Source organism: Xyrauchen texanus, chromosome 34, assembly GCF_025860055.1.
Source record: "Xyrauchen texanus isolate HMW12.3.18 chromosome 34, RBS_HiC_50CHRs, whole genome shotgun sequence".
In the NCBI taxonomy this organism is placed as follows: Eukaryota; Metazoa; Chordata; class Actinopteri; order Cypriniformes; family Catostomidae; genus Xyrauchen; species Xyrauchen texanus.
The window spans coordinates 21,754,921-21,781,014 of NC_068309.1; the positions used below are offsets into that span (position 1 = coordinate 21,754,921).

General features: G+C 35.9%; 1 protein-coding gene across 4 annotated transcripts in view; it reads right to left on the reverse strand.

The window, feature by feature from the left end:
* The window catches only part of ankhd1 (ankyrin repeat and KH domain containing 1), a 72,970-nt gene that overhangs the window by 25,719 nt on the left and 21,157 nt on the right, over positions 1-26,094 (reverse strand). For all 4 annotated transcript variants that reach the window (XM_052103971.1, XM_052103970.1, XM_052103969.1 and 1 more), the window contains exon 2: positions 9,689-9,842. In XM_052103971.1, coding sequence (XP_051959931.1) covers positions 9,689-9,842 — 154 coding nt within the window. The remainder of the gene's footprint in view (positions 1-9,688; positions 9,843-26,094) is intronic.

Consider the following 26,094-nt stretch of genomic DNA (forward strand, 5'->3'; position numbering starts at 1 on the left):
AATACTCTGTCATTTTGGGGAATACAGATAAGTGTAAGTCATCATTAGAGACTATAAAGGGTGTACTTTTATTTGTGTACACTCACAACAACACCAAAACCTTGTGCTTTTGTAAAATACAGAAAATAAAAAGGGTGAGCTTTCAGCAGTCTCTGTGTTCACGAGCATATTTCTGAAACATGTCACAAAAATGAACTGAACTTCTGCGAATACTTATCACACAAACATGAAACAAATATTCTCCTGCAATGTAATCTGAATGAAACATAGCGATGTATAGTTTTTAATGGCTCAGTGAATTATCACTAATGTGATCACACCCACCAGCAGAGTGCGCCATTCATACGCTAATGTGCTGAAGCGATCAAGGTAAATGGTACACGTCCCGACAGTGTCTTAAAAACAACAAGTTTGTTAATTTCTGTGCGTTTGAAAGACAGCATGATACACAGACAAGGAAACTCCTGGATAGTGAAGAAGAGTTACAATTTTCCTCAGAAGAAGTGCGGGACTCCGATGAACATTTGTATTTTGAAGAGAGACTTGATCCAGCCGAGGATACAATTTCGGATGATTAAGTCATTTAGTTTTCATTAGTTGACATGCTACTTCATATGTGTACATATTTTACTAGTGGGACTAATTCCAGACTTGCCAGCCAGGATTCAGAGTATTGACATTTGAAATATGACTCCTAATAAGCAAGTTTTAATTACATTTAAATGCCGTTTTTGCTAAAGCAGTTATTTAAATTGTATGCTGTATGATATAAATATGATATGTAATATGATATAAAATTATATGAATGTTTAGAATATATTTTATCTAATGTTTATGCTGCCTCATTATCATAAAAGTTTTTACTGTATTTTGGATAAAATAAATGCATTCTTGGTGACTTCTTCTAAAACGTTTATATGGTAGTGTAGGTATAAAATTAAGTAAAGTCTTTATGTAAAGAAAATGTATAGACTACTTTTTTTTTAGTTAAAACTTGATTTTTGATCATTAAGTCTCCTCACATTCCTCATTCATAGTCCCAGCGGAGGGGTCTTTTGTCTCCTCAGGTGTGAATCACCTCAATATTCATTATAGTTCACTCCTCCTCGCATATGACCTTTCTAACACTAAAATTGTCTTACAAAAGTTAAATTAGTATATTGTTTTGTATGAATAAGTGATCAGGATGGTTTTCACATAATTTTGTCAAAAACTCTATGCTACGAGATCCAGTTCTCAAAAGGCTTGTGGACAAATGTTTAGTATGTGTTATATGGCCTTATTACAATGACTTAATTTTGTTTTTTCAAAAACCCAGCATAAACATTATTTTCTCAAAAATACAAACTTGTACATATATGTTGCTCACATTATTGTAGCCCAGTTTGTGCTGAATACAGTGTTATCAGACTTTAGCCATTAATATGTTTTTAAGCAACTGAAAAAAGCACAAATGTTAAGGCATGTCAAAACTACTCCAGGGCCCAAAACACCCTTAGACACCAGAGGGTTAACTAAATTTCCCTGTTGGTAAAACCATAGTTGATGCCTAGTTTTTGCTGTCAAAAATAAGGTTGATTGATTGAATAATTCAGCATACACAAAATTTTAATGCAACTCTTTATTCTAGGCCTTAAAAACTAGTAGGCTTATACAAACTATTCTTTACTGTAAGATATATAAGATGGTCCTAATAAATTAGGCTTAATGTCAAACTGAAGTTGAACTGATAACCCATTGGTGAAATTAGATTTAAAGTGAAATTTTGGTTAGTTTGTCACCATTAATTTAACTATTTTATTATATTTAATTTAGCAATGCATTATATTATAGTAACTAAATATTTGATATAGATTTATTATATGTACTGTATGTTCCTTTTCATTTTGTTGGATGTTGGTAATATTAGTTCAGCTTTCACTTGTTTCCACGGGGAGTGTAATAAGTGCGACACACTCTCTCGTGAATTAAACAAATGACAGGAGAATAAAGAGCCGTTTCTGGACTCTACAGGTGTTACTGTTAATGCTGTTTGCTCAGCAATCATTTAATTAAAGATGTTTGAATTATACCTCATCTTGTATTCTGTGATATTATGATACCTGTGCCTTGCGGAGACTGAGATGCTGCTACCGCAGATAATAATAAAAAACGATTCATGCAAGACCTGCCAGTTTAGATTAAATAAAGCATTTAGTGCACATAAGCAAACGGAATGGAACTCGGAGCACTTCTGGTACTCTAAGCATGAGAGGGAGTTGTGGAGCACAGAACCGCTCTGAAAACACTGTAACAATCCTCTAATTTAATATAGACCGGACTGAGCAGTGCAAATAAACTTTGAAGGGAGCAGACTATTTATTTATTTAAAATCGCAGACTTTGCAATTTCATAATCGTAAAAGGTCATATCGCACTTTCAATTTCATTTCAATTAATTGTGCAGCCCTAATATATATATATATATATATATATATATATATATATATATATATATATATATATATATATATATATATATATATATATATATATATATATATATCCCAGATGCAATTTATTGTTCAACCAAAATCCCAATAATAACCAGAAAAAAGATTTGGTGCATAACACAGGACTTTTTAGTATAAACAAGCCTTTTTTTGAAATGATGAAATTATCAAAAATAAAACAATAATAATAAACTGCAACTAATCGCCATAGCATTTTTCAAATAACCGATAGTTCCAAAAAACAACTGTCTGCAAATTAATGAAATCCCAGATGCAGTTTGTTGAATCAAAATCCCAATAATAACCAGAAAAAAAGTGTCAGATTTGGTGCATTTGCCATAATACAGAATCCGTATGTCCCATTTCCTTTGGATTTACCATCCACTGTGAGAGCTCAAACATAATGTACCTGCAGGATGTCAGCTCAGGGTACACACAGAAATGGGAACAAGTAATGAAGTGTACAATTATTGTAGAGACTTTTGGGGAGCAAAACACCACCGAAGCATTTAATTGTGATGACTTTAAGAGAATCATTTTATTATTATTATTTTCTTGAGTATGTTAAGCATTTATGTAACTATTGGCTAAAGCATTTTAAAAGTGGCTATTTCGACTAGTGACAGAAATGAACTTTTCTATTAAGTCAATATTTTGCCCCCTAGAGTGTTGATTTATGAGGGCATATTTTTATAACCATATGACGTCATTGTGTTATTTCAAATACTTCAGATAATACATTCCTTAAAATACATGTTCAACCTGAATAATCACAGAAGCGGTTACCAATAAATTATAATGTACATCAAATAATTTCACATGTTGTGTATATATTAGCTCTAGAATAGAAAAGGAAATATATCCGAAATAACATAAGAAATCATAAGTGAAAAAACAAATTTGCCCCCACATTTTTAATTTCAGGGTCCTTTTTGTAATGCTTCAGTTGCATTTTTGCCCTGAGCCTTTGATAATTTCTGACCCTGATTCAGAACACACACACATTCTTGCGCTGATAAAAGCAAGATGTAGTGCAATGAATAAGGCAGAACACAGGTGTCTCACGACGTGGTTTTAACAGTTCTTTTACAGTGTCTAAAAACACAGCAAAACATGGCAAAATGACATTAATCGAGTGCATGTTTATATGAAAACTTATTGAACCAATGACAGAGGAAGCTTTATGAAGAGGCATTAACGAGGATGCGAAGGTGGATTCGATGTGGAAATCTTTTGGGTCAAAGCACCTGATGCATACATAAATTCTCCTCCCCTTAACATCTGACACAATAGTTATAATTCATGTTTTACCACTGTTTTACCTGTAATTGTCATATTGAGAGTGTATCTTGAATTATTAGGATTTATTCTTAATTGATCAATAACTCAAATTTGAACAACATAACAGCAAGCATCCGTGGAAATGCAGCTCTGAAAAAGACGACGCTCTGAAATCACGCTTAAATAAGCAGGACATTTTATTTTAAAAAAATATTTCACTTAGATTCGTCCATCCTTGATTCCTTTCCTTGAATCTTTTCATCATAAACTAAGAGGGAGCTGACAGGATGCAAGTAAAAGGGACAATTTTAGAAATGAGAAGCCATATACGAGAGAATCGCTCCACTGTTTCTTTGCCAGTTCTGCACTCACTATCTGTGATTGATATGTGTTTTTCTGTTATCAACAAATGGCAGTAAAGAACATAAGATACTAGGGCTGAAATGATGAAATTTTTTTTTATTGCCGAATAGTCGTTTGATCTCATTTCACGTAACACGGGATCACATTAAACTCTAATGATGACGCATGAGAGTAGCACTGCAGTTTGCGCCTGACTGAGGATGAATTACACAGCTCACAGTCCAGATGCACTCTGAACTTTCAACACAGCTTTAGGTGATGTAGATCGCATGAGGGATGAGGTATGAAGTATGAGGGAATTATATAAAAATAGCAAGCAAGTAAATGCAGGAGCACTCTTGATTAGAGGTCGACCGATATTGTTTTTTTCAGGCCGATGCCGATCTTTTGAAATCCGGGTCGGCCGATGGCCGATTATTGCTGCCGATTTATTTTGGCCGATATTTGGCCGATATGTGCTTGTTTTTAACCTCTTATTTGAACCTTTATTTGAAAGATAAAATGTAACAAATAATTACTTAAGATAGACAAAATTTCTCAACAAATACATTTATTGAACACTTGACCAATCTGCACTTGTAGACTTAAATAAAAATGTATAATGTAAAAACATATTGTATAAATAAAGTATAACAAATATATTAAATAAACAAAGCAGGTGTTACGAACTGCTCCGAGACACGAAGGCTGAGATCCAAATGCAGCTTTAATTTAGGGGAAATCCAGACACGTAATCCAATATTCAGAGCATCCAAGAGAAGCACAGGCATGGATGGGTATCGTTAAGGTTTTAATGGTATTACTACTCTTACCGATACTGCTTATCGATCCGGTACTTTAACTGTATTCTTAACGGTTCTTTTTAAGATAAACGTTATATAGGCACAGTGATTTAATTTCAGGAAGGTCTACTAACATTACTGTTCAGGTGTGGTCTAAAAAGAAATCTAATAAAGTAATCAATTGTAAAATAACACTGCATAGTTTATCATAGATAGATTAATGCTTATTAATGCATAAGTTATTCATTCAAGAGTTGTAAGTGATTTTCTCTTCACCTTTTGTTGTTTGATTTGCAGTAATGGCTCAATCGTCTGCATGTTTATTATTAGACAGCTTCCCCTTTAAGACCGAGTCTAATAGGCTCCTGATGCAGCATATTTTCTCCCAACTATTCCCATAACTACGTCCATTTAAGACATAAACTGTGTTTAAGTGAATCTCCAAGCCGGTCGTTTTGACATATTTTTGTGTATATTTGATCGTTTAGATGCGCACATTAAACCCAATATAGCCTATACTTTGCTTGTCTCGTTGCTGTCTGTTTCGGAGTGCGCGCCGCCTTGGGAACGGTATCTCTTGCGCTCTTTTTATTATTAAACGCGTCCCGCAATTTAGCAACAGTAGCATTTTACAACAATCACCGATCGTGCTGATTCTGACGTTAAGTTTGAGTTTTAGGGAGAAATGTCAGTGCACTGCAGTGAAGGAAGTTGTGCTAGACAGAATGCGGCTTATGTATAAATATTATTTTTATAATCTTTGGAAGGCGAAATCTAAAATAAAATAAGACTAATATCACAGATCTAAACCAGGCTACGTTTGAATGTTTCGTTCTGTCACTCATTATGCAGGGCTCGTGTTGTGCTCGCTGTGGCACCGCGTGAGCTAGCTCTCTCTCTCTCTCTCTCTCTCTCTCTCTCTCTCTCTCTCTCTCTCTCTGACTGCGAATTGCTAAATTGCATCACAGACAAATGGTTTCATATTATTATACATAGAAATGGCTGGCGAGATAAAATAACTTTCTCTTTATAGCAATAATAAATGTATTTTCTTAATTTCTCCAGGACCGACAGCAGAACCGATAACGTCCGAGCATACCAAAGCCAGTCCTTCACTAGCCTATAGCGCGTTGGTATCTTTTTTATTACTTATTTCTCTGCATTGAGTGACAACCCTCTCAAATATAAGACACACAAACAGAACAAATACAAGTCTCAGATTCACTGTCTGTAATTGCAAAATTCTTGCTTCCTTATTGTGACATGATAGCAACCCTTCTGCTGTGATAATGCAACTTCAACTACGGTATCAATATCCAAAGTAGCCGAACGTCATGTCGCCTATCGCGTTTGTCGCGTGTTTTCTTGAAGTTGGCAGTAACATATCAAAAGTTTTTAAATTAAATATAAAGAAGTTATATAAATTTAATCCTTACTGTTTTCTCCAAGGAACTTGGCTCCATCCTTAGGCACTGGATGAGGTCTGCTCACTCTGCTGGAAAATGACTCTAGGGGCAGCGTGTGTCGAACACGTGTTCCACAACAACACTAGGCTGCCCACAGATGCGCCTGCCTAATAATCGGCTTGATATACTTGGATATTGGCCGATGCCGATTATGTTCTTTAAAGGAAACACCCCGGTGTTACATCTTAAATGCAGTTATATTTAATAGATTATAGCTTTATTAAAGTTCAATTAATACAGAAGCATGTCACGTAATGTAATTAACTACAAACTCCGAAACTATAATTTCTCTATGCGGTCAAGACCTCTTCTATGAGATGACCCGATCTAAGGGGGAGAGACTGAAACTGCATCCGGCTTATACACACTCTGTCGCGGGGATGCTCATCCCTCAAGCCTGCACTTGCTAAAGCTAGATTATAACGTGATACATCGCGTCTTATTGAATCCTAATATATGTGTCACTGTGCATTTCTTATCATGAAGAAAATTGACAATACGCAGTTTTAATAAGAGTTTTTTTTTTTTGTGAGATAAAGATGGATTGAAGTGAACAAAGTTGAGAGAGGGAAGTCTTCAACCCATTATAAATTGCAACAAAATACGTTTTTGATTAGTTTTTATTTTGACGTGTCGCAGATGTCAGCAAGATATTTATCATGTTAAATATCTGGACCTATCTGCAACTCCAAATCGTGCAGTGTAAAATATGTTTTGACTGAATACAACTGCAGTGTTGACCTACAGCCAATGAGAGAGCAAGAAACGGGGCATGGGAAGTTTCAGTGTGAGTCCTGTGTAGAACATCAGAACATCAACTAGCATGGATGCGATATCAAGAAAGTCTCATTGGACTGAAGAAATGGAGGAAAAATTTGTGGAACATTGGCAGGAGCACCAGATATGATGTTTCATCTGAACTGTAAAACAACCGGGTGGAGAAAGAGAAGTGTTGGAGAGAAATTACCAATTCTCTTGGACAGTCAGATAAGCAAATGGGTGCCTTTAGGTGACTAAAAACATACATATCATATTCTGAAATGTATAACATGATCATGCATTTGTTTTCATATCTCGTATCACTTCTGTACTCTGTTGTGAAACGTAATTTGGAGTCCAGGCAGAGCTGTCGGGGATTCGTCAACATTGAAATGTTTTGTAATGTGTTCACTCATGTCGGCGATTCCTCGTGTAATTTGAAAACGTTACAACTTATTTCTCAACTTATGACAAGACAGACAGTTGTGTAATATGAATAGTACCACGATAGTTTGAAAGTCGTGTAGTGTGTAGGAGACATTAGAGAATAGATCTTGAACAGAAGTATATTTTGTCTTTACTGCACTCGCAGAAGTATAACCAAGTGAAAAGAATATACAAAATATATTTATATTTAAGATACATCCTCTTAAAGCAAGTCTAAATATCTTATATGTTGCTTCAAGTAAATGTATTTAGTTTTAAGGATTTTTAGACAATTTTAAATGGAAAACAAGACAAAAACACTTGATAGAAATAGTTTTTTTTTTTTTTTTTATAGTGAACTTCTTTACTGAATTACACGTAATAAAAAAAAATGTTTTTCCTTTAATTCAGTGAATGTCATTTAGAGGTATTTTTAAAAGATTATTTGTTTTTCCTCTTTATTGTTAGTAAGCACGTTTAATACAACCATTTAAGCCGGGGCACAAGCAGAATAATCGGTTAAGAGCTAATGATTAATCATTTCAATAATTGTTCTAATAATCGTTAGATTAATCAATTATCAAAAAAATCGTTAGTTGCAGCCCTATAAGATATACTCAAACAGACATCATAAAGCAAGTTTGAGCATTACTAAAAGCCAAACATTGTGGCCATTTTACAACATGTTAAAATCATGTTGGGTATTAACAAATTCTGTGGAGTATATAAAGCAACAAACATGGTTAGAAAATCAGTTAGGCTACTATTCCTTTAAGTCTCTCATCATTTTGCAACAGACTGCTTAAGGCAGAAAATGCAACAAGCATTGCACCCCCCAAAAAAGGACCATTAATGGAACCGTTATGGAATTGGAATCATTAAATTCCTTATGATTTCCATTGCAACAGATACATCCACAGATGGATAAAGTATTAGACACTCACATTTACAGATGAAGACACACACATACAGATAAGAGTGCACACAAGTGTACTAAAGGTCAGTGCTGAGTCATGAGTGAGGCTCCTGCTGCTGTATGGAAATCTATTGTTGCTGTTAATCTCTCCTTTGGTTCCTATGTGAGATAACTATCCGCTCATGGGGCAGGGCAGGCTAGTGTAGAGAGCAGGCCTAACACACTGGGCCTCACCCAAACCAACACAAACTAACTACACAATGGCGCAACAAACGCAGACAGGTTCGACAGAACATGGCATAACCTGGTGCAAAGTACAATCAGCCACTAAATTCCAAGTTTATAAAATACATTTGAAACGTTCAGCACATACTGTGCCTGTTTAACAAAAACAAGGTCTAAGTGTGCTTTGTGACAATGGCCCCAAGCTCTCCTAAGAACCTTTATGCAGCACTGTAGATCGTAAACATTTCAGTGCTCATGTGTAACAAAAGTTCACATTGAGCCATGAAGACTATAAAAACACTACAGAATGCAAAGCATGTAAAATAAACAGGAATAAAGGATATGCAGATCTATATTAAGTGCTAACTCAGGGTATACAGGTATTTCTGCCTTTGAACCCTGCAGAGTCTGTCGCATCCTCTGTGTGGCTCAAACATGGCAGTAGATCTAGGTATATTGTAAACATGGTAACCGAGCGAACTAGATAGAGCTCTATATTTCGATTCATAATATATGCCAAACGTTAGAGAAATAGATCAATATTGTGGCTATGCTCTGAAAATTTGAAAAAGAACTGCTTTGGAAATTATCTTATTTTTGATAGTTGTAATGTGATAATATCATGAAACAGCATAATTTTTAGACTCTCCATAACTGTTTGCTCTGAAACCTAAAACAAATTGGGCCTTATTCATGCAACACAAGCAGAACAAATTTTTGTAAATTGCTTGTAATTCCAGCTGAATTTAATGAGACAATTTACATAGTTGTTTATGTACGATTTACACATTCGTTATGCTTGTGTTTTATGAATAAGACCCATTAAACGAAAATGCGACTCTGCCCAGCACTCCAAAGACATGTTGAATATTTGTTGAGGACTAACACAAACAGAAAAGTTGTGAGCACAGGCATGCACAGACACAGAATAAATCAGCCAGCTTAATGCGAGAATATCAGGATCAGCCGGTGGATGTACCTGCTGCTTCTAGTAACGCCTCAAGCCGGGCCTGTGTTTCTGGGTCTACTGTTCTGAGGTCGGCTCCATCTGTGGCGCTGGACAGGAGCAGTTCTGAAGCAGTCTTTAGTACTGGGTTATCCAGATCTTCCTGGTCTAATATGAATGACTCCACCTGCATGGAAAGAGTCAGTGTGTCAGTGACTGTCGGCTCATTTTTCAGAAAGAAGCAACAAAAAAAAGCAGAGGAAAAGCTCACTAGTTTAGTGTTATACACTTTCCTATAAAGTTACTATTAAAAGGAATACAGTAATTTCATGTCAATTATAACACAACCTAAAAGTATTAAAAATACACTGAACTGTACACCAATACTCGCATTTCGTAATTGTATTTATTTAAATCATATTTTAACAGCAGGCTACATGCTCTTAACTTCAGTGGCTGTTTCATTCTTTCACGTATCCTACAACAGTAAGGATTTTTTTTCTCCGATGTTCACGTTTTCAAGTTGCATTAGAATGTTTGGTAAGTCAAAAATCATACTTTGTATAAATAAAGCTTTAATTGAAGAAAAATATGCATCTTGTAGACTATTTTCTGAGTATCAAGCTGTTTACAACTTTGTTTATTATTGTTGATGAATAATACATTTTTATTCATTACTGTTAACGATTCGAAAAATTCTTAATATTTGCAAAACAAATATAAATACGGTTTACGTTCTGTAACTGTACGTACTGTTAAATTTTGCACCATTAAAACCAACTAGGTGGGTAAATCCATCACATAAAATGTGGCAAGACTTATGAAAAATGAATATGGTCTGCTCCAGAGAACGCAGCGACAGCAAAGCAAGACAATACCATACATCAGGAAGTGCCTTTCACACATCCTTAAAATGCCTGCAATGACCATTAAGGTGGAAACATACTCTTCACAAGTACGTGAATGCAGACACTTCTACCTATGCAAGCTTAATTTCATGTGTTGTGCTCTGAAATGTGTCAGACAGTTCATAACTCCACACAAGTATGAGTTCCATTATTGATGTTGCCGCAAGGGGTGCAATAGCAGACATTAGTGTGAACTGTATAATAATTAGAGATGCACCTATCAACTGGCCAGGGACCAGAATCGGCCGATTTTCCGCATGCTCGGCCCGGACCGGTGACCGGCCGGTCAGCCTCACGTCTTTCCGATTCCGTTTTGTTGCCAGCGGCGCAGGCAATAACGTCACAGCTGCATGTAAACATGTCATTCACGTGGAAGCTCATCACTGTGAAGAATACATAAAGTTCACAATTTGTAATGATTGTAAGAATAAAGTAAATCGCGGGAGAACCACCAAAATAACGTTTGGAACAACAAACCTAATTTAGACACTTAAAACACCCTCACCCAGCTGAAAATGCCCATTTTAAAAAAGGGAAAGCGGCTAAAGCTAGCCAGAACTCGGAGCCAGCCACAAGTCAGCAGCCTCTCCTATCTTTCCTTGGTATGAGCAGCGAAAATACCATGTCCGATATTAAAATCAGTGCGACACACATTGCAAAAGGTATTGTGGATATGGCTTCGGGATATGAAATTAAATTCTTCCCTCCAGCTGTTGTTAAATGTACGTGTGTGTACGTGTGTGTATGTGTGATATATATATATATATATATATATTTTATTTTATTTTTTGGCCGGAGCACCACCTGAGTCTTCTCCTCCCATCTACCAGCGATGCTTGATTCAACTTTCTGCATCTACTGCCTGCGCAGATATCAACAGAGCAGCTGGGTTTTGGTTGCCAGTTTGAGGTCACAAATTATTAGAAATTTGTATGATGTGTCGTTTGTGTGAGTAGGATGAGTTTCATACAATATCTGGCAACTGGACAACCTTGGAATAATATATTGATGTGATTATTCATATAACGTGGTTTGGGCCATACAAATTACGGGAGTTTCCCGGGAGAAATAAAAAAGCGGGAGGGGGCGGGAGATGGGTGTGCAATACGGGAGACTCCTGGGATAATCGGGAGTGTTGACAGGTATGGTTACAAGCTGATCCCGAAGCAGCAATTAGTTTTACAACTGATATATGGACATCTAACGTAAGCTTAATGTCAATGTTGAGCGTATTGGACAACAATCTTTGGAATTGTTTTGTTAGATGAATAATAAAGAGAAAAAGGTCCATTTATAAAAATTGTGGAAAATGACATCTGTTTTGTTATATAAAGCAATTAATTTGCAGTTAATTGTTATTTCTACCTCTTTCCAGTCACAGAGCACTTTATTTTGAGAGTTGTTTAAGTGAGAGAAGATCCTGTAAACTTAAAGCAGTTTGGGGGAAATTGTAATGCTTAATAATTTATATTATTATGAAAATAAAATTAAGCATTGAAGAAAGGTAGATTTTGTATATGCGGTCAATAATAGTTCTTAGTAAGAAAATAAATTTTTTAAAAAATCGGTATCGGCAGGTCACACTTGTAAAAAAAAATCGGAAATCTGATTCGGCCAAGAAAATTGCAATCGGTGCATCTCTAATAATAATAATGAATACTGAATAATACTTCTACAGAGAATTTTCTCTTTCAAGCAAACTACTGTCATGGCGGAGCTACAGTCTAAAGAGAATATTGCAGAACAATTAAGTCAATATATCAACCTACCTGAATAATACCACATCCAGTTTTATGACAAATTTTTTAAGGCAAATCTATTGGCTACCGCCACAGTAATGCAAGAACACACCTTAAGTATCAGCAGACTGCACGTTGGTAATGCATTGGCCAAGTGCTTGCATCTGCAGATGCTTACTTGCACAAAGAATGTTTCTGGCCTTAGGCACACAGTACAAACAAATCCTTCTGGTACAGAAACATAAAAACAAAACCTTTGGGTACTGTTCAAAGACATTTAAGCCATAAGAAAGTGCAATAAGGAACAAATGCTATTAGTACAACATAAATTATACATAAAATAGCATAGAGCCCTCTTTAAATCACTGAAAACAACCTCACGTGGTGTGTCTCCTTGAAAAAGGGCACCAGTGACAAAGTTCAAATTACCAACTAGGCCCACCTCCCTTCTCAAACACTGCTAGGAGAAAGAGCTGTGCAGTATTTAGGCCCTGAGCCTTTGAGGTATTACTGCAAGCATTAAGAGCTGATCAGTGGGTTTACCCTCCTCCCTTTCCCTCTTTGTGTCCTTGACCTCCACACACCTGCCTTACTACTCACAGGCCAGGACATCCCAAACTGGACTGCTAGTTAGAATAGGTGGAGAAGCGTAGTGATGGCCACCCATGTGTGGAAACCTACTGACATGAGCATGATGCTATCAGACTGAGATCAGAAGCACTTTTTAAAGTCAAAATGTAAAGTTGAAGTCATAGTTTACATACACGTTAACCAAATACATTTAAACTCAGTTTTTCCACAATTCCTGACATTAAATCATTCCCTATCAGTTAGGATCACTACTTTACTTTAAGAATGAGTAACGTCAGAATAATAGTAGAAAGACTTTCAGCATTGATTTCTTTCACCACATTCCCAGTGGGGCAGATGTTTACATACACTTTGTTAGTATTTGGTAGCATTGCCTTTAAATTGTTTAACTTGGGTCAAATGTTTTGGGTAGCCTTCCACAAGCTTCTCACAATAAGTTGCTGGAATTGTGGCCCATTCCTATAACAGAGTCAGGATTGCTGGACTCCTTGCTCGCAAATGCTTTTCAGAGATTCAGATTGAGATCAGGGCTTTGTAATAGCCACTCGGTCCGTGTACTTGGCGGCCAACGGATTTTCGTTTTGAAAGGAAAAAAAACAAAAACGGAAAAACGGCCCGTTTCCCAATTACCATTAGTAAATAGGAAAACAAAAAACAACCCATTATTCGTTTTTTGTTTTGATATTAAAAAACGGAAAAGGAAAAACAATCTCGTTATCCGATTGTCCTTGATGTGTTTACAGATGGAAATCAGAAATCAAAATACGTCGTAATCCTTAATTCTGCGTTGGTATTTTTTCGTGACCCGGAAGCGATCGTAAGTAGTAAGCAGTTGTCATAGATACACCTATGAGCGGAAGTCATTTGAACATCAATGAGACCATAGACAGTTAGAATGATACGGACGTAAAAATGTTTTTAGATGAATATGCTAGTTTTATATTAAAAAACCGAAAGAATGGGATATAGCAGCTGCGTTGGGTTCACAGTTTGGAAAGATACGGGGGTTTTCTGAGAGGAGTGTGCGGAGGTGGTGTGCTGAGCAGGGACTTGTCAGGATCAACTTCTGTCCTGATGGCCAACTTGAAGTTGAAATCAAAAAGAAAAAGGAAGTAGTTAAAACAGATTAACTGATGTTATGTTCTTTATTGTGATCTGCTGAGCTAGATTTTTAGACAAAAGCTCAACTTCTTTACATGAAAATTACATTTAAAACAAAGACTTTATAAAGAAATAAAGATTGTAAGTGCTGTGTATTCATTGTAAACAATCACAGTTACTGCATTGTTAGTGCAATTTATCTTGTTATGAACTGAAACCACTTTTACAGTTTCCGCTGTAATAAATGTTATTTTTGTTAGTACTGCTTCTTTATTGACCACTGCAGGTCACACACACCTTCTGGTGAAATCAATAAGAGACCTAACTGCATCTTTAAAAGGGCTGTAGTTATGGTGAACCACATTTTCGTACAGTGATAACATGTCAAAGTGAGAACCAAACTCAGTTTCAGTCCATTGTTGGGCCTCTTCAGAGGGGAAAGGATCACATCCAAAAATGGATTCCCTTTTCAACACGGATCCCATTTCCTAACTGTCTATGGTCTCATTGATGTTCAAATGACTTCCGCTCATAGGTGTATCTATGACAACCGCTTACTACTTACTATTTATTTATTTGTTTTATTTCTTGACAGCAATTGCAGTTACAAACACATACAAATACATACATAAATAAACTATACATAAATAAAGTACATACATAAACTATACAAAAATAAAGTACATACATAAATAAATCATATCCAGTGGGGTCTGCAAAGTCCAGGAAGGCTAATCAACAAGCAGTCCAATTTATAGCATCACTTACAGTTATAAGTTCCAATTTCATTCAGTCACGTGATGTCACAAGATTTGAATATGTCTGCACAGTCTTCAGAGCTTTACAGTTCTTTGAATATCTTATGGAGTCCAAGTATTCATTGACTTCACTCTCAAACAAAGGAAAGAAGGGTTTAGAGCCCCTGAACTTACATTTATGGATGTGATATTTAGCGAGTAGAAATAAAAGATTAATAATTAAATACTTTCCTTCCTTGTCCGTCTTGAGGTGGAACACACGAAAGAAAACATCTTTAAAGCAAAATGAGAAATCCGTAATGAAAAAGGTTTGGATAAATTCAAGGACATCTGACCAGAATTTTTCTGTGTACGAACATTTCCAAAATAAATGGCAAATATCTTCATCTGACCTTTTACAGAAAGAGCATTCAGATTCAATATCTGGTTTATACCGCTTAAGCACACACTTTACTGGGTAGAATCTGTGAATTAATTTAAACGTAACTTCTCACTTTCCGGGTCATGAAAAAATACCAACGCAGAATTAAGGATTACGACGTATTTTGATTTCCGATTTCCATCTGTAAACACATCAAGGACAATCGGATAACGAGATTGTTTTCCGTTTTTTAATATCAAAATGAATAATGGGTTGTTTTCCGTTTTTTGTTTTCCTATTTACTAATGGTAATTGGGAAACGGGCCGTTTTTCGTTTTTGTTTTTTTCCTTTCAAAACGAAAATCCGTTGGCCGCCAAGTACACGGACCCCACTCCCAAGACTCCACTCCAGGACTTTGCTGTCCTTAAGCCATTTTGCCACAACTTTAAAGGTTGTCTATTTGGAAGACCCATTTGCAACAGAGCTTTAATTTCCTGGCCAATGTATTGAGATGTTGCTTCAATATAATCAAAATAATTTTCCTTCCTCATGATGCCATCTATTTTGTTAATTGCGCCAGTCACTCCAGCAGCGAAGCACCCTCACAACATGCTGCCGCCACCCAAATGCTTCATGGTTGGGATGGTGTTCTTTGGCTTGCAGGATCAGCCTTTTCCCTCCAAACATGTTGGTCATTATGGATAAATGGTTCAATTTTTTATTTTCTCTGAATAGACATTTCATCCAAAAGACATTTCTCCACAAAGTGAGATCTTTGTCCCCATGTGCACTTGCAAACTGCAGTCTGACTTTATGGTGGTTTTGAAGCAGTGGCTTATTTCTTACTGAGCAGACTTTCAGTTTGTCAATATAGGACACATTTTACTGTGGATATAGATACTTGCCCATCTGTTTCCTCCAGCATCTTCTCAAGTTCCTTTGCTGTTGTTCTGGGATTGATATGCACATATTGCACCAAACTACTAGGAGACAGAATGCGTCTCCTTCCTGAACGGTATGATGGCTGCATGGTCCCATGGGGTTTATACTTGTGTACTATTGTTTGTATAGATGAACGTGGCACATTCTGGTGTTTGAAAATTGCTCCTAAAGATAAACCAGGCTTGTGGAGGTCCATGATTTTTTTCTGAGGTCTTGGCTGATTTATTTTATTTTCCCATGATGTCAAGCAAAGAGGTAGTGAGTCTGAAGGTAGGCCTTAAAACTACATCCACAGACACACCTAGTATTCAGTACAACACCTATCAGAAGCTAACTGGCTAATTGTCTAAAGGCTTGATATCATTTTCTGGAATTTTCCAAGCTGCTTAAAGTTAACTTGGTGTATGTAAACTTCTGACCCACTGGAATTGTGATTAGTCAATTAAAAGTGAAACAATCTGTCTGAAAACAATTGCAGCAATTGAGTATCCTAACCAATAACTAACATGTCTGTTGAGCAATGAAATGCCAATGGCCAATCAGAGCTGCTTAAATTAGTCCTCTGTCCTATCAGTAATGACAAGCCTAATGCCCAAATTTGAAACCCAAGCATTTTTAATGCCCAGATGCTTGCTTTAGGTTCCACCTCTGTTTGCGGTGGCATACAAAATTAATACTGAAGAAACATCATCTGACACTCAAAAGAATCTGTAGAACAAAAGCAAAAAGCATTTTGGAATTATTTCGGATTCATTGCATATAGCACCACATGCTTTGAACATAGATGGTAAATGCACTGCAAATGAGCAACACGACAAAACAAAAATGCTCCCAATCTAATCAAGGCATAGACGCGGTGTAAATAATCGATTTATTATGCTGATTAGACAGCTTTGTTTTTAATGAGAACATATGCGATAGTGCACAGAACTTTGTGAGGGTCATTGAGCTTGTGTATACAATACTGGCTATTTGACAGTCCAAAAAAGCATATTTACGCAATATAAAAAGTAATCCTCGACTCCAGTCAATCAATTAATGCCTTCAGATGCAAATCGATAGGTTTGTGTAAAATATAATTACAACTTTATTAACTTAAACAAAAAACCCACAAATGATGCCTGGAAGCACGTGCCTTGTACACAACAGAGGAGCCAACACCAAGCGAGAGTTAGTAATTTCAAACAACACCAGAGTGCTGTGCGGAAGTAACACTTTAAAGTTTAAAATATTTTAATTATCAATTTTTCTTATCTATTTTACGCCAATCTATTGGTTTGCTTCAGAAGACATTAACTGATTGACTAGAGTTGTGTGGATTAATTTTATGCTGCATAAATATGACTTTTGGACCATCAAATGGCCAGCAGCCTGATGGCACCCATTTGTATGTACAAACTGAGCTGAAATGTGCTTAAAAGAAATCTCCACTTTGGTTCTGCTGAAGAAGGAAAGTCATACACATCTGCGTTGAATTAAAGGAAAGTAAATCATGAGAGAATTTTATTTTTTGCATGAATTAACCCTTTTAGTCACACGAGAGGCTCTTCTGGTCCTCTCATGAATGCGCCTTGAGAGCGAATGGAAGTAAACAATTATAGTGAAAGGTACTTAAATATTTATCCGTTTCTCACCCAAAGTGATTGTATCACTTTAGAAGACATTAATTTAACCACTGGAGTCTTTTACTATAACTGTCTGTGCTTTTGTGTGGATCACCATTCACTTGGATTGTATGGATCTGCTGAGATAATCTTCAAAAAAAACTTTGTTTTGTGCTCTGCTGATGAAAGAAATACATACACATCTGGGATGACATGAGGGTGAGTAAATGAGAATTTTCTTTTTTAGTGAACTATCCCTTTAACACGTTAATTACAAGCAGAAAGAAGAAAAAGCTAAGAAAAAACACTTGCTTTTTGGAAAAGTAATTTTTAAACGTATCTATGGACCTTACTGTGTTTTGAAGGCGCAGAATTATAAGTTTTGCTGTAACTGTTATAAAGTTTACAATAAAAATGTTTTTCCCGCATTCTTTTTTTATTTTTAAAAAACTAAACTGTGGGCCTTTATACACACTAAAAATGCTTCTCGTCTGAGATGTGCATTCATGCAGTCTGAAGTGTCATTCATTCGTTTTGACTTATAATGATTTTAAAATACATTTAAAAATACCACATCAGCCTTAAAAAATGTATCATGATTTTTCAGTTGTAACAATAACAGTGGTATTTTGACAAATGTTGTAGTTTCATTTTAAATATGCTATAATCTATTAACCACTGAAGCAATTGTAGTTAAAAGTTTCTAAATGTGTTTAGGCTACAATTATTTATTAATTTTCAGAAAATAAATTTGTACTCAAATTCAGAAAGACTAGACTAGTTATAATATTCTGAATGTTCCCATGAATATTACACTTTACGGAGTTGGGACTGTGCAAATGAAAACACTTGTATCTTCTACTTCATATATATTGTTTTCCTTTCTTCAGGCTTTTAATAATTTAAGTAATATTTAGGAATATCTGAAGGCAAACAAGGCCAGTTTATTTCCTCATATCAAACATCATTTGAACAGAAAGAAAACTTTTCCATAATTTGTTGATGAGTCTTGGAGGTCCAGACTTAAACCCTTTATGTACTTGTGCTTATTTTACAGTGCAATGCCATATAAGCGCCGGTAAAGCCATGAATGGTCCTCATTTCTGTGGTTAGGTCAATGTAGCTTTCTAAAAAGAAATTATAGAAATAAAGTGTTAATTAAATTTAGGTTGATTTCACATTGCACCTTAAAGTTAAAAAAAAATTATGGACTGAATTCAAAAGGTTCCATATACTAATAAGCAAAAATGTAATGCATGTAATGCAAATGTACACATGAAATGCAATTAAGTAATTGTTATAAATTAATTCAATGCAATTATGTAATAAACGAACAAATGTTTACGATAGGGCTCGGCGATATGGCCAAAATTGTTATCACGATAATCTTTTTCATACTGTTCAATATCGATATTTATCACCATATACATTTACACATTGCACTTTCTTTTTTTATTATTTCAAAGTTGACGAAGACATTTCTTTCTCTAAACAGTCAAAATAGTCTCTACAAAACTGCACAGGGGGTCCAGAGACGGCCAAAGCAGTGGGGTCTGTGGGATCTTTTACCAATTGTTTACATTTATCAATTGAAAATGAATGTTAAAAAATCAGCTGTTTGTTCTGAAGCATAGTGACAGCAGTCCAGTATTTGTTGGAATATTTTTACATTAAAATTTAATATTTTTTATATTTCTTTAGATTCAGATACCCAAGTATGTGGCATAGAAGCCCTTGTGACTGCTAAATGTGGGTTCAGGGGTGTCTCGAGACAATTTTGAAAATAATTTTTTTATTTTTTTATTTAAAAAAACGTGTGTATATTTTCATTAAAGTGAGAGACTAGGCTACCAACTAGTAATTTTAGTCTTTCCTTATCCATTCCAGACATCCAATTAATTTTCACAAAATTAGAACAGAAATGGATTTGTTTAGTATTAAAGGCTCGTAACATGCTGATTAATAAAGACTAGGGCTTTGACTCCGAACTTCGTTATTCGAATATAATTCGAATATATATATAAAAAAAGATATTCGAATATGTTATGTGCATTTATTTATTATTGTAAATGGGTTTGCTTGAAACGTTGTTTTCAATTAAAATTCCGAGGCTTTTTCACGCCTGGTGAAGTTGTGAATCGCAAGTTCATTAACAAGGCTATTATTGGTCATCTGGGCCGTTAGCATAGCATCGTCATAGGTGACGTTAGCGTCATGGTTACTAAGCGCGCCTATTCTGTAAACAAAAACAATGGCAGCGCAGCGCCTACAAACACGCCTGAGGAGTTCGAAATATACACTCCTGAAAATCTAAAAAGCAACGTGTGGTGCTACTTTGGGGTCCAAAAAAAGGGAAACATCACGAGCAAAGACAAAGTGGTGTGTAAAGTGTGTAGGACCAAACTAACCTACCACGCAACGACCAGCAATATGAGAGCCCACCTGTTAACACTACATCCCGGGAAGCTGGAAGAGGAGTCGGGATCGGGGGCGAGGCAGGTCAGAATCGACTCCATGCTATCTCCTTCACAAGGCCTCCCATATGCCCGTCAAAATAGAGCGACAGATTTGAATTTGTGGATACAGATTGCAAAACTGAAGACGTGTCAAATCTGAGAGCGCGGATTAGAAACTCGTGAGTACAGTTTAGATTCTGTGGGCACGATTTGTTAAACCGAGGGAACAGTTTGAGGATTCGTGAGTACAGTTTATATACGGGCGGACGGATAGCAAAACCGTTGCCACGGATTGTTTTTTTGTTTCTCCCACGGCCAGCCAGAAAGCCCATAATGGCGAGTTCTAATTTAGCCTAGGCTAAATGTTTGATTGTTGGGGATAGCGCTGCATCTCGAAGTGTTCTATCTACATGATTGATCGAGATTGGGGAGGAGAATGCATCCCGAGTGTTCGATTTACATCTCAAAGTGCCTTGTTCTATTGGTAATTGCTGTCAGATCGCTAAACAATGTGTCAGTAATGGCTGGCTGATAGAACACGTAAACGAAACAATCTGTTACGCTCACATATTGCTGTGCATACCGTTTGTGATTCCAGGGTCTGATGATAAATTATAATAAAAAATAAAATAAAAATCGTGACAGTTTGTTTTTTCTTGTGAAAACATCATTGCTTGCCTATTGACATTGAGTGATACACTGCCCTCTGGTGGACAGAACATATATAACTTAAATATGATACCAAAATAGGTTTTACTGAAGGCATTAAATGGTCAAAATATTATTAATAAATATTCGAATATATTCGAATATTAATATTAAAAAACAAACGAACTTCGAATATGATTTTTGGGCAAAAGTCAAAGCCCTAATAAAGACACATTTAGAAGGGAAAAATGTTTTGGTCTAAAAGGTGATTTGAAACCACGTTAACTCATGCGACGCTTCATATCTACACACGTGCAGGGAAAAGAGGCAACGCGTGTGGAGCGGGACAGGGCAGAAATGATGCATGTTAGGTGCTAGTGGACAATATTCAAGATTACAGCGCAGAAAGATCAGAGCTGTTGTCCACATCACTGTTGTTCCATCGCACTCTTGACTAGAGATGATGAGAGGGCACAACCGTTGTCAAGAAGTCTTGCAGTGCGGATGGAATCAATCCGGTGTCCGACTTAACCTAATTGTTAGCAAGGCAGATAGCATTAGCAAATTCATTCCTATGAAAGCAGAGCGTCATGCTCGCAAGGTGGATCGTAGGATTGGCAGCGGTGCGGAGCAAGGTCTCTCCTAGCACCATGAGTGCCTTTGAGCGGATTTAGTCTGTCCCAGTGGAAACGCAGCCTGAGAAAGCCAAACTGCTTGTGTTTAAGAGGCACGTAGTAAATATCGATAAGAATTTTCCTTTATTGTGATATATATACATCGATATCGTTTTATCGCCGATATCGATCACCACCAAAGGCCATTTTTGGCACAGGAAAAACCCAGCAACTGTTTTAATAAATTCTGCTCAGAAGAAATTCAGTTAAAAATGAACATGCATCACAATAGATATTAACATATTAAATTGAATGGGAGCACATGTATGCCGGTCTGCTTTTTTCTGTAACCCTTTTTTCAATCGTGCGCCTGCCCTTATTTGTTTTGGATGTCCACATACCACCTCTATTTTCAGTAATTAAAAGTTGGGCAAAATCTACTGCCATTTTCCAGTGGACTATTTTTAATAATTTGATAAAATGTGCAGATTCAATTATATCAAGCTGTATTGGCAAGATAAAATTAACTTTACATTGCCAAAACATTATTAGACACCATACATATATAAAACACTTTATATTAAATGAGGGATCATAAAAATAGCTTTTCGTTTTCATTTAGTACTGCCCCAAAAAAGCTATTTGACATAACGCATATATTCCACATTAGAGGTCGACTGATAACGATTTCTGGAACTATCGGTTATCAGCAAAAATCCACACCGATACTTTTTCCCCGTTGTGTCCCATGCTGGAGCGTCTGGCAAGTATGAGAGCGGCCTCTATAGGTGAAATAAAAACCATCATTGATGCCTCGTGGTGGTTGTTTTGACACGTGAGACTGCACGTTGAATGCACGGAGCTGAACAATGCAGATTTAAAACACCAAAAACTAAAACGTATACAGTACATGCTGTCATATCCATAAAGTAACTCATTGCTTGGATAGATGCTGCATTAATAGAGAACAGCAGTATATTTGCAGACCAGGCTGAGAGGACGCAAACATTAGAGCTAACCTCAAGCGTTTAGAACAGTGTGACAAAAAACCTACCCAAATGTTTAAATAAAATATATTACCATCTTATTTGCATTAGCTTATATCCAGTCACGTTTATGCTTTAGCCAGCTAAGTTGTATATTTAAAGGTAGTGAGAGATTTGAGAAAAATATCATCATGCAACGCATCTGATTTTAATAAATATTTTATCCTCACAGTAATACGTATTTGTAATTTTGATTAGATAATCAAGTGATCGGTGTGTGTGACGAGTTTCTTGGAGTATTTAAATGAGCAAAATACAAACAAAAACATCACTGAATCTTATAGCAGCGTCAAAAAAAAAAAAAAAAGACATTGCAATTACCTAGTTTGCCCTAGTTTCACATTAAAGACCCCTCACTAGAAGTGAAGTGATCAGCCACTTGAACACGTGCAATAGCTCTGTGAATCACAAAAAGCTGTGTTTAAGAAGTAAATATATAAAATGCACGCACAGCACCAGCGTGTCAGCTCTGTTTACACACACACACGGCTATTTTTAGCCTTCTCGCTGAGCGTAATATTTGAGCGCTACACAGTAACATCTCAGATGTAGATGCTCAGCAGGTCGGTTCACTTATAATATGCATTTAGAATGGCACTGGAGGTGCATTTGACCAGAATAGGGTTGGGCGATGTCCCCTAAATTGGCAGTTGACGATGTTGACAGTAAAACTGGGGGGTGTTATATAATTTCATATAATTTTCAAAAATGATATGACAAATTATAATTTCGTTATTTTACTAACCCAACTAATGACTCGTCGGCGCTTTATCAGTAGGTTGCACGACACTTGAAGCATTTTTTTTTAGCTTTCACTTAAGAGTTGTGCACTTTTTATTTTAATATATCTCTTTACATAAATACTATTTTCCACTTAAAAACTATAATTTCGTTATTTTACTATCCCAACTGACTCATCCGCACTTTCCAACAGGTTGCACGTAAGGGGGAAAAATATTTCTTCCACTTAAGAGTTGTGCACTTTTAAGCACTTTTTATTTTAATATATCTCTTTACATAGATATTTTTTTTCTACTGAAAAACTATAATTTCGTTATTTTACTAGCCCAACTAATTAGTAGCCTACCCATCCGGGCTTTTTAATATATTGCGCCTAAGAAAAAAAAGTCGTCTTTGGGTGTTTAATTACACGTTAAGCATTTTCTTCCCATAGAAAACCGTTATAAGAAAACGCTTAACGTGGCTTACTGTACTAATACAGTGATATTGAAAGACCAAACTCAGTACACATCATATTAATAAATATGATTATATGTTTATATAATATATATATATATATATATATATATATATATATATATATATATGGAATAATATAATATATATTTTATAGTATATTAGTACAGTAAGCCACGTTAAGCGTTTTTCACGTTAAGCGTTTTCTTATAACGGTTTTCTATGGGAAGAAAATGCTTAACGTGTAATTAAACGCGCTGCGTTCATATTTTGGACTCATCTTACTTTTTTATACATAGTATGGTTTATTAATATGATGTGTACTGAGTTTGGTCTTTTAATATCACTGTCTTAGTGCAGTAAGCCACGTTAAGCGTTTTTCACGTTAAGCGTTTTAGAATGTCCCCAAGATTAGCACGGAAATATCTGTGCATATGTGCTACCAGTACTCCATCAGAGCGGGTCTTCAGCACAGCGGGTAGTGTAGTTACTCCAATCCGCAGCTTATTAAAACCAGATAAAGTGAATATGTTGGTATTTCTGGTCAGAAACATCGAAATTTAAACATGGTCTATGGTGAAAGATATTAGACTTCTTTACGCATTTTTCGCCATCCGTTGCGGAGCTATTCGATTTTGCATATTATTTTTTAAACGTTCATTTGTGTAGTTCATATGACCACTTTACAATATTTCAATAACATAATTTATTTTGTAGCCTGTGCTGAAGTTAATTGTGCTGCTAATTATAAGTGAAATGTTAATGCCGAGTTTCGGTCTGAGTGTTGTTCCCGTTTTCTTGTTCTTTATTTGTTGTTCTTCTATGTTTTAATAAATGTGTGTTATTCATATTCACCTTGTTTCTTTCATTTGATCTGACATTATGGATTTATGGCCAAGGAAATTTTTCTTTAAAAGTATTAACCAGACAAAAGTTATTTGACGTTCGCTGGTCTGGGTTTATCTTAAACTGCCGCTTCAGTGTATACAAGAGCTATGTGACAATAAGCAAGATTTTCTGACACTACAACTACTAATAATTAATTAATAAAGGCTTAAAATAAAATATTTTAATCTAAATGTACAGTGTAAGACATGTAAAAAAAAGACAAGACGCTAACAATGTCAAGATCAATATTTGTGTAGCCTGCCTGACACGGTATTTTCACAGACTAACACGTCACGTCTCTGGCATAAACTACAGTATTTAAAATATCATATATGCATTAGCTATATTCTCAATTTAATTTACAGAGCAATCCCTGCAAAGTTTTTAGGTTAACTATAGAAGAGACTAGGATTAGTGAGTCACACTAGCAAGACTCGCAAAAGGGGGCGTGGCATCACGATGGTGGCTCTACATCGTGATGTTGGTCAGCCATCACGATGGACGATGATATCGTCCATCGGCACAACCCTAGACCAGAATTGGAATAAGCATCTAATTAAACTACTGTGAACTTGCTTTCAAACATACACATACAGGACTTCCTGGAGAGTTTGGATGGAATGTCAAATTTAAAAGCATAAAGGTTTAAAAAGTGCACAACTTAAATATATTACTGTTGTATTTATTATTATTGTCATCATTAGTATTTGTTTACAATTTATAATGATATTTAAATTGAATGGGTTCCAAAAAATAACTGTGAATGAAAAGTGGACTGATGTCTTGCATCTAAATTGAACAAAAAGAGAGATCTGAATCCTTTAACCTGTTGATATGCAATTTCACCCCAATTGGGAGTGACGTCACTCTTATTACACTTAATATAAAATTTACAGTCTATATATGTAATTAATGTTAATAAATTATACATCATTAAAATGTCTAAGGATTCAACATTGATATCCGATCTGTTTCACGATAGCAATGCTCCAGAAACAGCTATTTGTTTATTTGTGCCAGGAGTACAAATGAAAATATGCAATATCAAAATGGGACTTCATACATTTGTTATGAAATCACGATCGCCAGATGAATCCAATTCGCCACACTTGGGTGAATTGTCCATGACAAGGGTTCATTGTATAACGTCCAATAGCACTTTTTTCCAGAAAAGTGATACATCTGAGAAATATTGATATATTATCCATTGTTTACATGAGATCTCGCTGGAAGAATGACCCTTTGTCATGGTTCTTCAACAAACTATGCAATCGGAGCATCATTCATGTTGTAAAACTGTATAGTATCTTATATATTATATAGAGGTCGACCGATTAATCGGCCGGCCGATTTTTTGCATTTTTTACATAATCGGCATCGGCCAATATCCACGCATATCAAGCCGATTATTAGGCAGGCGCATCTGTGGGCAGCCTAGTGTTGTTGTGGAACACGTGTTCGATGCACGCTGCCCCTAAAGTCATTTTCCAGCAGAGTGAGCAGACCTCATCCAGTGCCTAAGGAAGGAGCTAAGTTCCTTGGAGAAAACAGTAAGGGTTAAATTTGTATAACTTCTTTAGATTTA